Source organism: Chiloscyllium plagiosum, unplaced genomic scaffold (genome assembly GCF_037043375.1).
Source record: "Chiloscyllium plagiosum isolate Xiang-an unplaced genomic scaffold, Cpla_swu_hap1 HiC_scaffold_19, whole genome shotgun sequence".
In the NCBI taxonomy this organism is placed as follows: Eukaryota; Metazoa; Chordata; class Chondrichthyes; order Orectolobiformes; family Hemiscylliidae; genus Chiloscyllium; species Chiloscyllium plagiosum.
The window spans coordinates 24,814,981-24,829,007 of NW_028270157.1; the positions used below are offsets into that span (position 1 = coordinate 24,814,981).

Here is a 14,027-nt window from a genome sequence, read left to right on the forward strand (position 1 = left end):
GAAATGCACAAAAAAATGGTAGAATACGGAGAAATAGAGGGACCTTGGAGTATACATTCACAAATCCCCGAAGGTTGTAGGACAGATAGATAAGAAGGTAAAGAAGGTAAAGGATATTTTCTTTAGCTGGGACACAGGCCAAGGTCGAGTCAATAGTGAGGACTTATTTCCATTAGCAGACAGGGCAATAACAAAGGGGCATAAATTCAAAGTAATTGGCAGAGTGAGAAATTAAGGAGAATCTTACTTCATTTAGAATGTGGTGGAGTTCGAAACTCACTGCCTGCAAAGGGTATTGGGGGCAGAAACTCTCAGCATATTTACAAAGATAGAAATAGGCCATCGCCTGCAGGATCAAGAGCTAGAAAATGGAACTAAGCTGTACAGCTTTTATTCAGCTGGCAGAGGTACAATGGGATGAATGATCCCCTTCTGTAGCATAAATTAATTAATGTTTTTGTGTTTTGCTATCTATCATCCTGGTGACTGCATGGCACAATGATACTTATACACTAAAGGCTCCATACAACATAAGTAATTTGCTATTGATAATTGTGTTGTTGACAAATTATAGCAATCAAACTCTTTTAATTAGTCTATAACAGATCCAATAGAGGAGACCTTTGGAACCATTGATCCAAAGTCACATTTTTCTTGCAAGCAATATACACTCAGCACTAGTTCTTACTGAAAAAATTCTTTTACTGTTGAGGAACACCAAATCTGTTAAAACTTTCTGACAATATCCTTACTGTATATATTCCTGTAAAAGTCAGTCTCATGTAAAAGTCGACCCCTTAACTTTGGCCACAAAATCTTGTATTTTCTATATATCTTGTGTAAAAGTCGAACCTACTATATTGCACTATAAACCGCTTACAAAGGAAACTGCATGTTCCCAATAACCCACTTAAACAAAATCGCATTCATTCATTCAGACCAGTAACTCTAGTCATTGCTCTTTGTTTACTATATTGCTTCTCTCTTCATTCATTCATTCATAACTCTACTTAGCCCACTTGGATTACTACAGCACATTTTGATTCATTCATTCATTCATTCACACAGGTACTAAGTCTATCGGTACTCATTACAGTTTGTTCACGATACATCCAAACGTTTATATCGTTAAAAAATTAATCACTTTAATTGTGCCATTATATCTGAATAAAAGTGAGATATCTTAGCTACATATCTTTAATTCTTTGACAAATTTGTTAATTTTGCTGAAACTCATTACGAGAGTAAATGGGAGGAGATTCATGGTTCATGTCAGTCCAAGCTGAGAATGTATCCATTTCTACTCTAATCCTGCAGGAAAGAGGAGTCTGGATAATCCAAGATGGAGGATGGGAAAAATTTCTGGCTGTAACAGGCTGCTCCTTTGTCTTTGAGGTATTTTAGGTGTTGGAGGCGATTTCCTCAAATTCCAAAAGTAGTTTTATATGCTGTTGCATTGTTTTGGAACTTTGGAGAAAAAAGGTCAGAACAACAGCCCTTTTAAAAGGGAGAGGAACAGACAAAAGCAGTACATGGTGAGGTCAGTGCAGGAGAGAGAGAGAAAAAGAAACCCATACTGCTAACTAATACAGCAGTGCACCTTTGCAGTTACTCCCTTTGCTGTTTGAATTCAGTATCACTGGACATGGGAGTGCATCTGGGAAAATTAACAAACAGTGAAATTCACAACTAATCTTGGTGGAACCTATTTGGGAGAGTCACAGCACAGAAACAGATAAGTCAATATTTTTAAGTGTGGCCAACAGAAAGTCTGCTTTCCTGATTATGTTTTATTGAGATATGTCTCTTGATTAAAGTTAAAAATATATGCCATAAGTATTAAGTAAGCCTGGAGCAGTGTTTTGTAGAGGATTAAGACAGTGCTATTTTCTGGGTCTATAGATTGGAAGAAGCAAAAAATGGCCTTAAGTAGAGTGATATGCTCTTCTTGTTGGATGTGGGAGTTTAGAGACAGTGTACATGTTACTGAGGATTATATCTGCAATAAATGCCGTTAGTTGTGAATCCTATAAGATCAAATGGATCGGTTGGAGAGACAGTTAGAAGCAATGAAGAATTTACAAGAGCAAGGGGATAAGCTGGATGGCAGTCATAGGAAGGGGAAAAGGTTGCACATAAGGTGACATGGGTTAACTCCAGGAAAGGTAAGAGGTAGGCAAGTAGCGTAGGAATCTTCTGTAGCTATCCCCATTTCAACTTGTATGCTATTTTGGAAAATTTAGGGGATGATGGATTCTCAGCAGAATGTAGCATGAACAGCTAAATTTCTGGGATCGAGACTGGCTCTAATGCAATGAGGGGTACGTTGAGTTCCAGGAGATCAATTGTGTTAGGGGTCTCTCTAGTCCGAGGCACAGATAGACGTTTCTGTGGCCAGCAGGGAAAAATCAGAATGGTGTGTTGCCTCCCTGGTACCAGGGAGGATCAAGGATGTCTTAAAGAGGGTACAGAATGTTCTCCAGGCGAGAGGGCCCAGCAGGAGGTCATTGTACACATTGGAACCAATGGTATAGGAAGGGAAAAGGATGAGATTCTGAAGGGAGAATATAGAGAGTTAGGCAGGAATTTAAAAAGGAGGTCTTCGAGAGTAGTGATATCTGGATTACTCCTGGTGCTGCGAGCTAGTGAGGTCAGGAACAGGAGGATAGAGCAGATGAATGCATGACTGGTGCATGGGAGAAGGATTCACATTTTTGGATCATTGGAATCGCTTCTGGTGTAGAAGTGACCTGTTTTCCCTGGAGCATCGGAGGCTGAGGGGTGGCCTACAGGTTTACAAAATCCTGACTGTCATGGATAGGATAAATAAATAAAGTCTTTTCCCTGGGGTGGGGGAGTCCCGAACTAGAGAGCATAGGTTTAGGGTGAGAGGGGATAGATATAAGAGTCCTAAAGGGCAACTTTTTCATGCAGAGGGTGGTACATGTATAGAATGAGCTGCCAGAGGAAGTGTTGGAGGCTAATACAATTGCAACATTTAAAAGGCATTTACATGGGTATATGAATAGGAAGGGTTTGGAGGGATATGTGCCGTGTGGGATTAGGTTGGGTTGGGATATCTGGTTGGCATGGACGAGTTGGACCAAAGGGTCTGTTTCCGTGCTGTACATCTCGAATACAGAAGAATTTGGCAGAAACGTTTAAGATGCTTACACATTCAGAATTTAATAAATGTTTCATTTTAAGTGGGCCATTATACAGGCCATGACGACGTTGAACTGTGAGATTTTGCAGGACTTCAATGAATCTTTGACATGTTAAATTTTTAAAATAAATTTTAAATAAAACTTACTACTAGTAATTCATTCTTGTTTCTCTTGCTTTTATTCGGTAATTACCTTTACCGTAATTCATTGTGTTTTTCTTCTTTACCTGGGATTAGCTGAGTGATCAAATTGACTTCTGATAATAATACAGTATTTCGAACTGCAGCATGAATTTCAGCCCCTCAAAACTAATGCCTGTGTAATAGGTGACCCTATAAATTGAACGTTTAAATGTAGTCTTAAAATTTTGACTTTTACACAATATATACGGGATATATATTTGCTAAAGTAAATGTTACCCATTAATTTTGTCTAACCTGAATAATAGTGACAGCTTTATGTCTGATTTCTTGACTTCCACCAAATATTTTGCATTTTCTAGATGGAGCTTGAGTAGTTTTCTGGAAGGCAACTTTCATCCTGTTGCAGTAATCTCTCCATGCAGCCTGAATCACTGAAGCAGCATTATGAAGTATCATGCACATTTGAATTTCTTTACGAACAATGTATCCTCTCCAGTGGGACTGTAAAACAATAGCTGCATAGCTGCAAACACAAGGGTATTGAAACATGCTGTTGTTAATCAGGACAAACAGAAAATAATTATCTAAAATACAAAATACTTTTTATTTGTTTCATCTTTAAGTTGATAAAGTTATTCTAGTTTTGTTTTGAACGATTTGTATTCAATTATGTCTTAAACTTAACTGGCTTAGAATGGACATTTATTGAAAAGAAAATCTTTGACAAATTATTTTAAAAGCTTACTTCTTTTCCTTCTGTCAATTATTTTGTAAGTGGCTATCCCTGCTGCCTCCACTGTTACCTCTAAACCGCCCAAAGATCTATTTCTACCTTTTTTTCTCACCACATCATGCCATTTGAGGATGACAGTCTAAATTATATTCTTACAACCCCCAGCTGTACCTCCATAGGACACCTCGGCACCCCTAATCTGTTTGTGCTGTTAGCGTGCTTCCCAAACATTGGGATAACTTACAACTTCCTCAGTAAAAACCAAGAAGATTGAAATCATAATCTGCAAGTGCTGCATCAAACTCCATGTTTTTGCCATTGATTCCATCCCAGTCATTGTTTGAGGATGAAACTTACAACTTCAACATTCTATTTTGCCACAAGCCAATTTTATACTCTCAAATTCTCTTCATCTCTGTTGTATCTGTTATTGTGCCATTATCACTTCCAAATCAATTATTCAAATGCTCCCCTGTTTGGCCTCCCACAGTCTATATTCCATAAACCCCAGCTTAAGTACATATCAGCTGCTCATATTCTAATGAATACCAAATTCTGTTCAGTCCTCACATTTGTTCCCTGATCCACATGATATCCTTATCTCTAGAGATCTTAAAATTTTTGGATTTTTAGTTCTCACATTCAAATTTCTTCATGGTTTCACTCCTAATAATCTCTATAGACAATGACACCTACATCCAATGAATAAATAAAAAGCATTATTGATAAGAAAAAATAGATGCAAATTCCTAGTTGTTGAACTAATTGACCATATGTCTTGAGACTGTGGTGGAGGTTAATTCAGTTTTGACTTTCAAAAGGGAACGGAATCATTATCTGGAAAGTAAAAATTTGCAGGGCTATGGAGAAGACTCAGGGGAGAGACACAAAGTGAATTGCTCTTGCATGAGAGCTGGTAGATATGACAGACTGAATATCCTTCTTCTGTGCTGCAACAGTTTACAACTCTCTCTTTAAATATAATGCACAAGAAAACTTGAACACGTGCAAGCAATGCTTGAAGAAAACTAAACAAACAATTTGTGTGCTTTCTAAAACTTAGAATATGACGAGATCTGACCACAAAACTGCTGGCCCTAAGCATATTACATAGTTCCTTTTACACACCATAGCTCTTGGATGGCTAAGTCTTCTTGCTGTTTATTGCAATTTTATAAATCATGTTCTGGCTGGCTTGGGTAATTTTCACAAGGTTAAACTAGAAAACCATGTAAAAAAGAATCATAAGAATGGAGAAACCAGAGGAAGGAAGATATTTGTAAGTCACATTATCATATTAACCACAGTAAATATTGAAGAAACAAAGGTTTCAGAGAACAAGAACAAGAGCTCTTATTTCTACTGAACTGCTGGTTGACATAACACTAAAATATTATCATATACTGTATTTTCTGAAAATCTCAGAATCTCTGCTTCTTACATTATTCAACCATCTTCACTACACACCAGCCATATAATTCAACTTCCACGCAATGGAAAGCACACAAGTTTGTTATTCTCGAAGCCAAGACTTAATAACAAATAATGAATTGTGGTTAATATAGATTGTAGCCTCTGCTATTGATTAGATGGTCTCAGGTCTGCTGTTTATTTTTCACTTATTGAATTTCCAAAAGTTCTGAGCTATCATAAAACCCAATACATAAATTATAACTACATTCTAATTGTCTTCTTACTTTTCTAAGTTGTCTTCTGAAATATGTTGTTGATGTTTCTCCATCACATGCTCTTTATTTTGCTGCTGTGACTCTACTTTGTTATATTTAGAATACAGTGGACTTCTGCCTGTTCCGAAATCCTGCAGAGTAGTTCCCCCTTGGTTTACAAGGAGTCTGGGGTCACTGTGCTCAGAATCCTGATAAGCAAGATGTGACTGATCACTTTGCTTGATCTTTTCAGAAGCATAAGTTACAACAGTCTGAACTGGGTCAGAAACAACTTTTCTGTCAGCATTCTGGCTATTTCCTTCTGTATGATTGATGGTCAACTTATTATATTGCTTTTCAACACTGAGTTCTTCCTCATGAAGAGTATTAGGATGTTTTTTCTGTTCAGTGAGGCATGATTCTCCATACTCATGGGCATATCTACATTCTTCAGCCAGCTGCATTAGTTCATCACAGTGCTGACAGCGTGTTCCTGTAATGTCCAAAGAGTCCAATCTGTTATTAAAAAGGACAAAAATGAATTAAAAACAAAGTGCTGCATTTTACATACTGATGCTAAGGATTAGCATGGCATGACAGCAGCCAAGTTCATATCAGCCTAAACATTATCAGGAATTCAGGGACAGAAGTTACTTCAATGGAATACTGTACATGAAAAAAGTTGGGAGATCTTTAAATTGATCGCACTGACTTATGTTCCAAATTTTCAAGATGGGAAATTGTATGACACTGAAAGAGAATCAAAGGTATAAAATTAATCTCAGTTTCTACCACTCTGAAGGCACCATTTTCCTTATCGTACAAAAAAAATCTGACTACAGCACTTGCAGGCGATTTCTTTTTAAAATTTACCCTCTATCAAAAATATCATTACATTTTACTCTGGAGTAGTTGAGGTGAATTGAATAGATTTATATGAAAGGACATTATGTCAATGCAATTATTTTTCTTTATTCTTTTATGGATGTGGGGATCACTAGGGACGCCAGTGTTTGTTGACCATACCTCATTGCTCATGAACCTAGAGGCTTGCTAGGCCACTTCAAACGGCAGTTAAAAGTCAACAGTACTGCTGAGAGTCTGAAGACACATGAGGATCAGATGGGTAAAGCTGGCAGATATCCTCCTCTAAAGATTGTTGTGAAAACTCAAATCCATTCAATCCATGATAATTTGATGGTCACAATTACTGAGGCAAGCTTTACATTCCAGATTTATTAACTTAACTTACATTCTACCAGCTACTTTGGAATACAACCGATGCTCCCAGCGCTTTTGCCTGGGCCTTAAGATTATACTTCCAGTGACATTACCACTAGGCCGGTATCTTTTAGAGGGACATCACAGGGTGAGAAGAACTAAAACCAAAAGAGAAAATGCTGGAAAATCTAATTGTAGCCCCAGCACTAGTCCCTGTGGCATTCCACAAGTTGCAGTTTGCCTTCCTGAAAACGGCCCCTTATCCAAACGCTCTGCCTCCTATTAATTAGCCAATTTTCTATCCATGCTAATATACTACCTTAAACACAATGGGTTCTTTCTTCATTAAGAAGCCTAACATGTGGTACCTTATCAAATGTCTTCTGAAAATGCAAATAGATTACATCACTGCTTCCCCTTTATCTATCCTACTTGTTACCTCCTCAAAAGAATTTTAATAAATATATCAGGCAGGATTTTCCCTTCACGAAGCCAAGCTGATTCTGCTTAATTTTATTATGTATTTCTAAATGTTCTGCTATTATGTCCTTTATAATTCACTCTAAACTTTCACAATGACAGCTAACTGTTTTTGTGTTCTCTCCACTTGCATTGACAGTTTTTTAAAATCATCTGTCATTTCTCAACAATCCAACTATTCTTGGAGGATTACTACCAGCATATCCATTATCTCTGTAGCTACCTCCTTTAATATCCTAGGATGCAACCTATCAAATCCAGGGGACGTATTGGCCTTTGACCTAATAGTTTCCCTTGGACTATTTCTTTAGTGATAGTTATTAGATTGAATCTTCCTTTTTTAGGCTAAATCCAAGTTGTGCCCATTTTCTTTTGGGGTTTGCCACCACAAAGCTCACAAATTTCTTACCAAAATCACCTCATTAAAGCCCCTCATTATCATGCCCTATGGCATCTGTCATGGTTGGTTTCTGCCCACCCCAACCCTTTGACACCACTATCCCTACACACCCATTGTGCTATCGATTCATGCACATGGGACACTTGCCGTCTGCACCAACAGGAATAGCTCAGACAGCCACTTTAATCTCCCATAATTTCTGCCTCGCTCTCATTCCATGAGGTAAACAGCCCTCACTAGGGCAAAAAAGGTAGTGTGATGCCCATCATTGGGTTCCTCACCTGACTGTGACCGGCTTGAGCAGGACCTGGGCTGGTTTCCTTTGAATGTGCCAGGAACTCCTGAGTAAAGGTTTACCTCCTTGACTGGCTGAAGCATAAGCCTTGGTGCTCGTGAGTGACCGTAAGGTAGCAAACAGAGGATGGTGATAAGTACCCTGACAAAATGCAGAAGGCCATTAACCTGTGAGTTCTTCTGGATGGCTGAGAATGCACTGACTCGGGTGGGAGCCTCAGACCAGGCTGACAGTCTGCCAGTCTTCTGCTGGTCGTAGTGAAAGAAGATAGCTCCCTGCTTTACTCAAGTTCCCTGTCAAAGAAACAGGGCAAAAATTTCCCCTTATATGCCATGTCCAGGTTGATATCATGCACGATACGGGCAGCTCTTGACTGGCACTGTTTGACCTTGTGCACAACGGTCTTTTAAATATGGTGCTGATGCCAGACATTCCAGAACTAGCAGTGGCAAGTATTTCTTCCTGCAATGGACTTGAGAATTAGGGTAACAATGATTGATCAGTATATCGTAGGGGCTTGGCACACAGTTAATGAGGCAAGTTTGGGACGTTAACATAAGGAAACTCTCCAGGTCTCTGGAAACTCTCCTTAAAATATGATGAAAATGACAGAGCTGATTTCTGGTAAAATTCTGCTGTGTATCTTTCCTTCAGAATGACCCATTCAATTTGATAATGGCATTTCTCAATGGTTTCAGGGAAGGCCACTGAATAACGTTAGACTGGATAATGTGTTTGTATAGGCCCATCCTTAAAGAAAAAGATGTGTGAATTTGCATGAAGACTTTGAACATCAATATTTAATTAAACATTCACTTGAGGGATGGCACCTGTACCTCAAATGCCAAGGGTCACAAAATTTATAACAGCTACTTTAATTGCTTGTTTGTGTCTAGTTTTTTTTTTAAAAAGTCGTGACTGCAAGTTCACAACATGATGTCTATTGTACAAGGCACAAGATGCTATTCTGTTTAAATAATTCCAAGGGCTTAGGCAATTGGACTCCATGTGCTGTAGCAAAAACAACTTCACTTTTCACTCATCTTGTCTTATGATAACATCGCTGAAGGGGGAGATTAAATCCCAGCTTGTCATTTCTGCCAATTTACCCCTTCCAAATATTTGGACAGTATTGCTCGTTCATTGCTACCACCCAGCTGCAGACTCCTGTTACTACTGTAGTTAAGTCTGATCTCAACTACTGCCAGGCAGAAGAACTACATTTATAATGTGTGAATTACTTTTAACCTGGGATAACTTAACACCAGGAGAAAGTGTGGACTGCAGATGCTGGAGATCAGAGCTGAAAAATGTGTTGCTGGAAAAGCGCAGCAGGTCAGGCAGCATCAAAGGAGCAGGAGAATCGACGTTTCGGGCATAAGCCCTTCTTCAGGATTCCTGAAGAAGGGCTTATGCCCGAAACGTTGATTCCCTGCTCCTTTGATGCTGCCTGACCTGCTGCGCTTTTCCAGCAACACATTTTTCAGCATAAATTAACACCAACTTTGCAATGCTGCTTAACAAAATTTAGGAAACAATATGGGTAAATACTTTTGAGACAGAAGGCAGTATTTATAGGTTTTTGCAATGGAAAGAGCTCAAAACTGCGCTGGCTTTGCAATAAGCTCAAATTGAGAAAGGATGAAACAGTCACTTGCTGTTCACCTTGAAAACATGCAATAATCTTGTGGACTTAATTGTCACTGTGATTGATATCATTTTGTTGACTGCCTGTATCAATTATTTACTTTCTCAAGAGAACCTCTTCAAAGAGTTGCAAAATATTGATCTTCAACTGTTATGATCAAATATGGTATGCAAGGATGCCAGAGACCAAATAGAATGAGGAACAGGTAATGAACATTTTAATTAAGGGTTAGTCAGCTGTCAATTGGCTGTATAAATATAGAGAGCATTGGCTCTTGTAGTACATGGGAGTGTCCCGACCTTGAACTAGGAGGCTGGGTACAAGTCTCACCTGCTCTGACGGTATGAAAGAACATCTGTGACCAGGATGACTTAAAAATATGTAGGAAGCTAGTAATCTGTGATGTGTGAATTTTATGGAGCATTGTTAACTGAAAAAATGCTCTCACTAAAAGTGTAGACTCGTACCTTCAAAAATATTAATCTTCTTCTGTATTAGAGTCATAGCAAAGGATATTGAGTCAAAATGTAAAGGTTTCAGGTACAATTATTCCACTAAAGTTTTTTGATAGTGAGCTTTAAGACAATTAAGGAATGAAATTACAACATGAAACTGGACTATTTCTTTACCCAAAAAGAAATAAGGTATGGCCTTTGCACTTTCCTCACAATACAAATAGAGGACAAGAAGCAATGTGTTTTTGGGATTGGAGTCTACGATTTGAACATAGACAAAGTTTGGATAGATTGTTAATTTTCATGGATAAAATTGATCAAAAAGGATGATTTGAGTGCTTGTGAGTAGTTTTGACAAATTTAAAACGACCAAGGATATTACCATGCAAGAGTACATAATGGAATTTAGCAGACTGCATGCAAGACTGCAGAAATTTTATTTGGAAATTATCCAATCTGTGCTGGTACTTAAGTTATTTGATGGTACTAAAAGTATCAAGTATAGAGTGATTCTAGTTTGTATCGGAGTTAAATTGTGGATAAGCATACACTGTTAGAACAAACATTAAAAGTACATTAAAAAATTCTTATCAAAGCAGCATTTGTATTGCAAAAAGGGCAATTACTGGTACTTCAAAAAATGGAGTTTTCAATATTAGCAATTGTCATGAGCATTGAGATACAGGTCACAGGCAAGAGTATGTAAAGTGACATGTAACTATTAGAAATGAAGGCAGAAGTGTTGTTGATATTTAAAAATCAAAGTTTCAAATTTACAATAAGAGAATGAATCCCAAAAATGCTCAGGTTGTAGTCAATTGGTATTTCAGGTGTGATTCAAACCTTTACATTATGACATGAACTGTCTCAAACATATAAAATAGTTCACAAAACTAAACAGGAAATAGAAGATTCAGAGGAAGAAGATGGAGGTGTGGATCAAAGTGAGGGCATCATATTGTGACAACAGGTTGCAGTTAAGTGAATGCTTTGGTGGAATAGCCTTTCAAATGTACAAGATTACACAATGGATGCATATTTACAGTGTGTGTAATAGTCTGGCTAAAATTCTGCCTAGACTCTTCTACTGAGAAGAGCATAGAAGGTCAGGCATCATCCAAGGAGCAGGAGAATCGATATTTCTAGCATAAGCCCTTCATCAGGAATGTTATTCAAGGTGGGCTTCCTTAGAAAGCCTTATGCCCGTAATGTTGACTCTCCTGCTTCTGGGATGCTGCCTAACCTGCTATGCTTCTCCAGCACCACGCTTTTTGACTCTGATCTCCAGCGTCTGCAGTCCTCACTTTCTCTAATAAGAAAGACCAGGATAAAATCAACGAATTTACAAATTATAGCAGTTTCAGATTTAGGGATGACAATACACCAAATCTTTGAAAAAGATTTTGTGGTAATTCCTTGTAGTATCGTGAAAAGCAATCATTTAATTGGCACAAATATGGTGTCTAGTCTATTAATGTTGTTATTAATTTGGTTATTGATGAAGAAAGCACAGACTAAACTGGATATGCAAAGCAATAGAGCTATTGTATTTAGTAAATCTGTGACTTTGAAAATTACATTATTGGGATACAATTGTATTCATTTGAAAGGAACATAATCTCTTCAATAAAGCAATTCAACTGTAAATAACTGAGGACAGAAATTTAGAAGCCTAAAAATCAATTGTGTTAAAATCACACAGGAAATTCTACTCTCCAAAAGTTTCAAATTTTAGTAAACGATACAGAATTAAGGGTTAAGGAGTATTATAAGTTCATGCAACAGGTATGTGCTATATGAGATGTTTAAAAAAAAGGACACTATCACAGCTTATTCGAAAGCTGCCCTTAGCAAAAGATTTCAACAAGAACCAGGCCAGGTTTCAGATCTTTCGGTGGGAGAGCATTTCAGTGACAGTGACCACAATTGTCTCACCTTTACCAGAGCCAGGGAGAGAGATAGGAACAGACAGTATGGGAAGGTATTTAATTGGGGGAGGGGAAATTATACTGCTATTACACAGGAGCTGTGGAGTATAAATTGGGAACAATTGTTCTATGGATAAGGCACAACAAAAATGTGGAGGCTGTTTAAACAGCACTTGTTGCGAGTATTGGATAACTTTGTCCCACTGAGACAGGCAAGGAATGGTAAGGTGAATGAGCCTTGGATGCCAAGAGGAGCTTTTCGACAAGAGGAAGAAGGAAGCTTACTTAAGGTTGAGGAAGCCAGGATCTGGCACAGCTTTGGAGGATTACAGGGAAGCTCAGAAAGAACTCAAAAATGGACTGAGGAGAACAAGGAGAGGGCACGGAAATGACTTGGTGGGAAGGATTAAGGAAAACTCAAAGGCATTCTACATTTACGTGAGGAATATGAGAATGATCAGAGAGAGGGTGGGGCTGATCAGGGAGAGTGAAGCGAACTTGTGCCTGGAGTCAGAAGGGGTAGGGAAGGGCCTAAATGAGTTTTTTGCTACAGTATTCACTAGACAGAGGGACCTTGTTGATAGTGAGAACACCACGGACCAGGTTAATAGGCTTGAACAGATTAATATTAACAAAGTGGATGTGTTAGAAATTCTGAGAAGCATCAAGATAGCTAAGTCCCCAGGGCCAGATCAGGTATATCCAAGGTTACTACGGGAAACGAGGAATGAGATTGCTGTGCCTCTGGTGATGATCTTTGCATCCTCACTCTCTGCGGGAGTAGTAGTGGATGATTGGAGGGAGGCAAATGTTGTTCCTTGTCTGTGGTAAGCAACATACTGGAAAGGATTCTGAGAGATAGGATTTATGACTATTTGGAAAAAAACATACTTTGATTAAAGATAGTCAGCATGGCTTTGTGAGGGGCAGCTCATGCCTCACAGGTCTTACTGAGTACTTTGAGGATGTGGCAAGTTGACGAAGGTCGAGCAGTGGATGTGGTGTATATGGATTTAGGAAGGCATTTGATAAGATTCCCAATGGTAAGCTCATTCAGAAAGTTAGGAGGTGTGGGATACAGGGAAACATGGCTGTCTGGAGACAGAATTGGCTGGCGGAAAGAAGCGAGTGGTAGTGGATGGAAAGTATTTCACCCGGAGGTCAGTGACCAGTGGTGTTCTGCAGGCATCCATTGTTGGGCTTCAGCTCTTTGTAGTTTTCATAAATGACATGGATGAAGAAGTGGAAGGGTGGGTTAGTAATTTTGCAAATGTCACAAAGGTTGGTGGTAATATAGATAGTGTCGAAGGTTGTTGCTGGCTACAACAAGACATTGACAGGATGCAGAGCTGGGCTTGAAAAGTGGAAGATGGAGTTTAACCTGGATAAATGCGAAGTGATTCATTTTGGAAAGTCAAATTTGAATACAGAATACTGGGTTAAAGACAGGACTCTTGGCAGTGTGGAGGAACAGCAGGGTCCACGTACATAGATTCCTCAAAGTTGCCACCCAAGTTGATAGGTTTGTTAAGAAGGCATACGGTATTTTGGCTTTTATTAACAGGGGTATTGAGTTTAACAGCAATGAAGTTTTGCTGCAGCTCTATAAAACTGTGGTTAGACCACACTTGAAATATTGTGTCCAGTTCTGGTCGCCTCATTATAGGAAGGATGTAGATGCTTCAGGGAGTGTGTAGAGGAACTTTACCAGGGTGCTGTCTAGACTGGAGGGCTTGTCTTATGAAGAGAGGCTGAGTAAGCTAGCGCCTTTCACACTGGAGAGAAAGAGGAAGAGAGGTGACTTGATAGAGGTGTACAAGGTAATGAGAGACATAGATAGAGTAGATAGCCAGAGACTGTTCTCCAGTGCAGAAATGGCTGTCACGAGGG

General features: G+C 38.8%; 1 protein-coding gene across 4 annotated transcripts in view; it reads right to left on the bottom strand.

Moving 5' to 3' along the window:
- lrriq1 (leucine-rich repeats and IQ motif containing 1) overlaps positions 1-14,027 on the bottom strand; it is a 183,316-nt gene that overhangs the window by 81,382 nt on the left and 87,907 nt on the right. For all 4 annotated transcript variants that reach the window (XM_087997145.1, XM_087997146.1, XM_043709694.2 and 1 more), the window contains exons 16-17: positions 5,741-6,226; positions 3,605-3,833 (exon numbers count right to left, since the gene is read on the bottom strand). In XM_087997145.1, the coding sequence (XP_087853271.1) occupies positions 3,605-3,833; positions 5,741-6,226 (715 nt within the window). The remainder of the gene's footprint in view (positions 1-3,604; positions 3,834-5,740; positions 6,227-14,027) is intronic.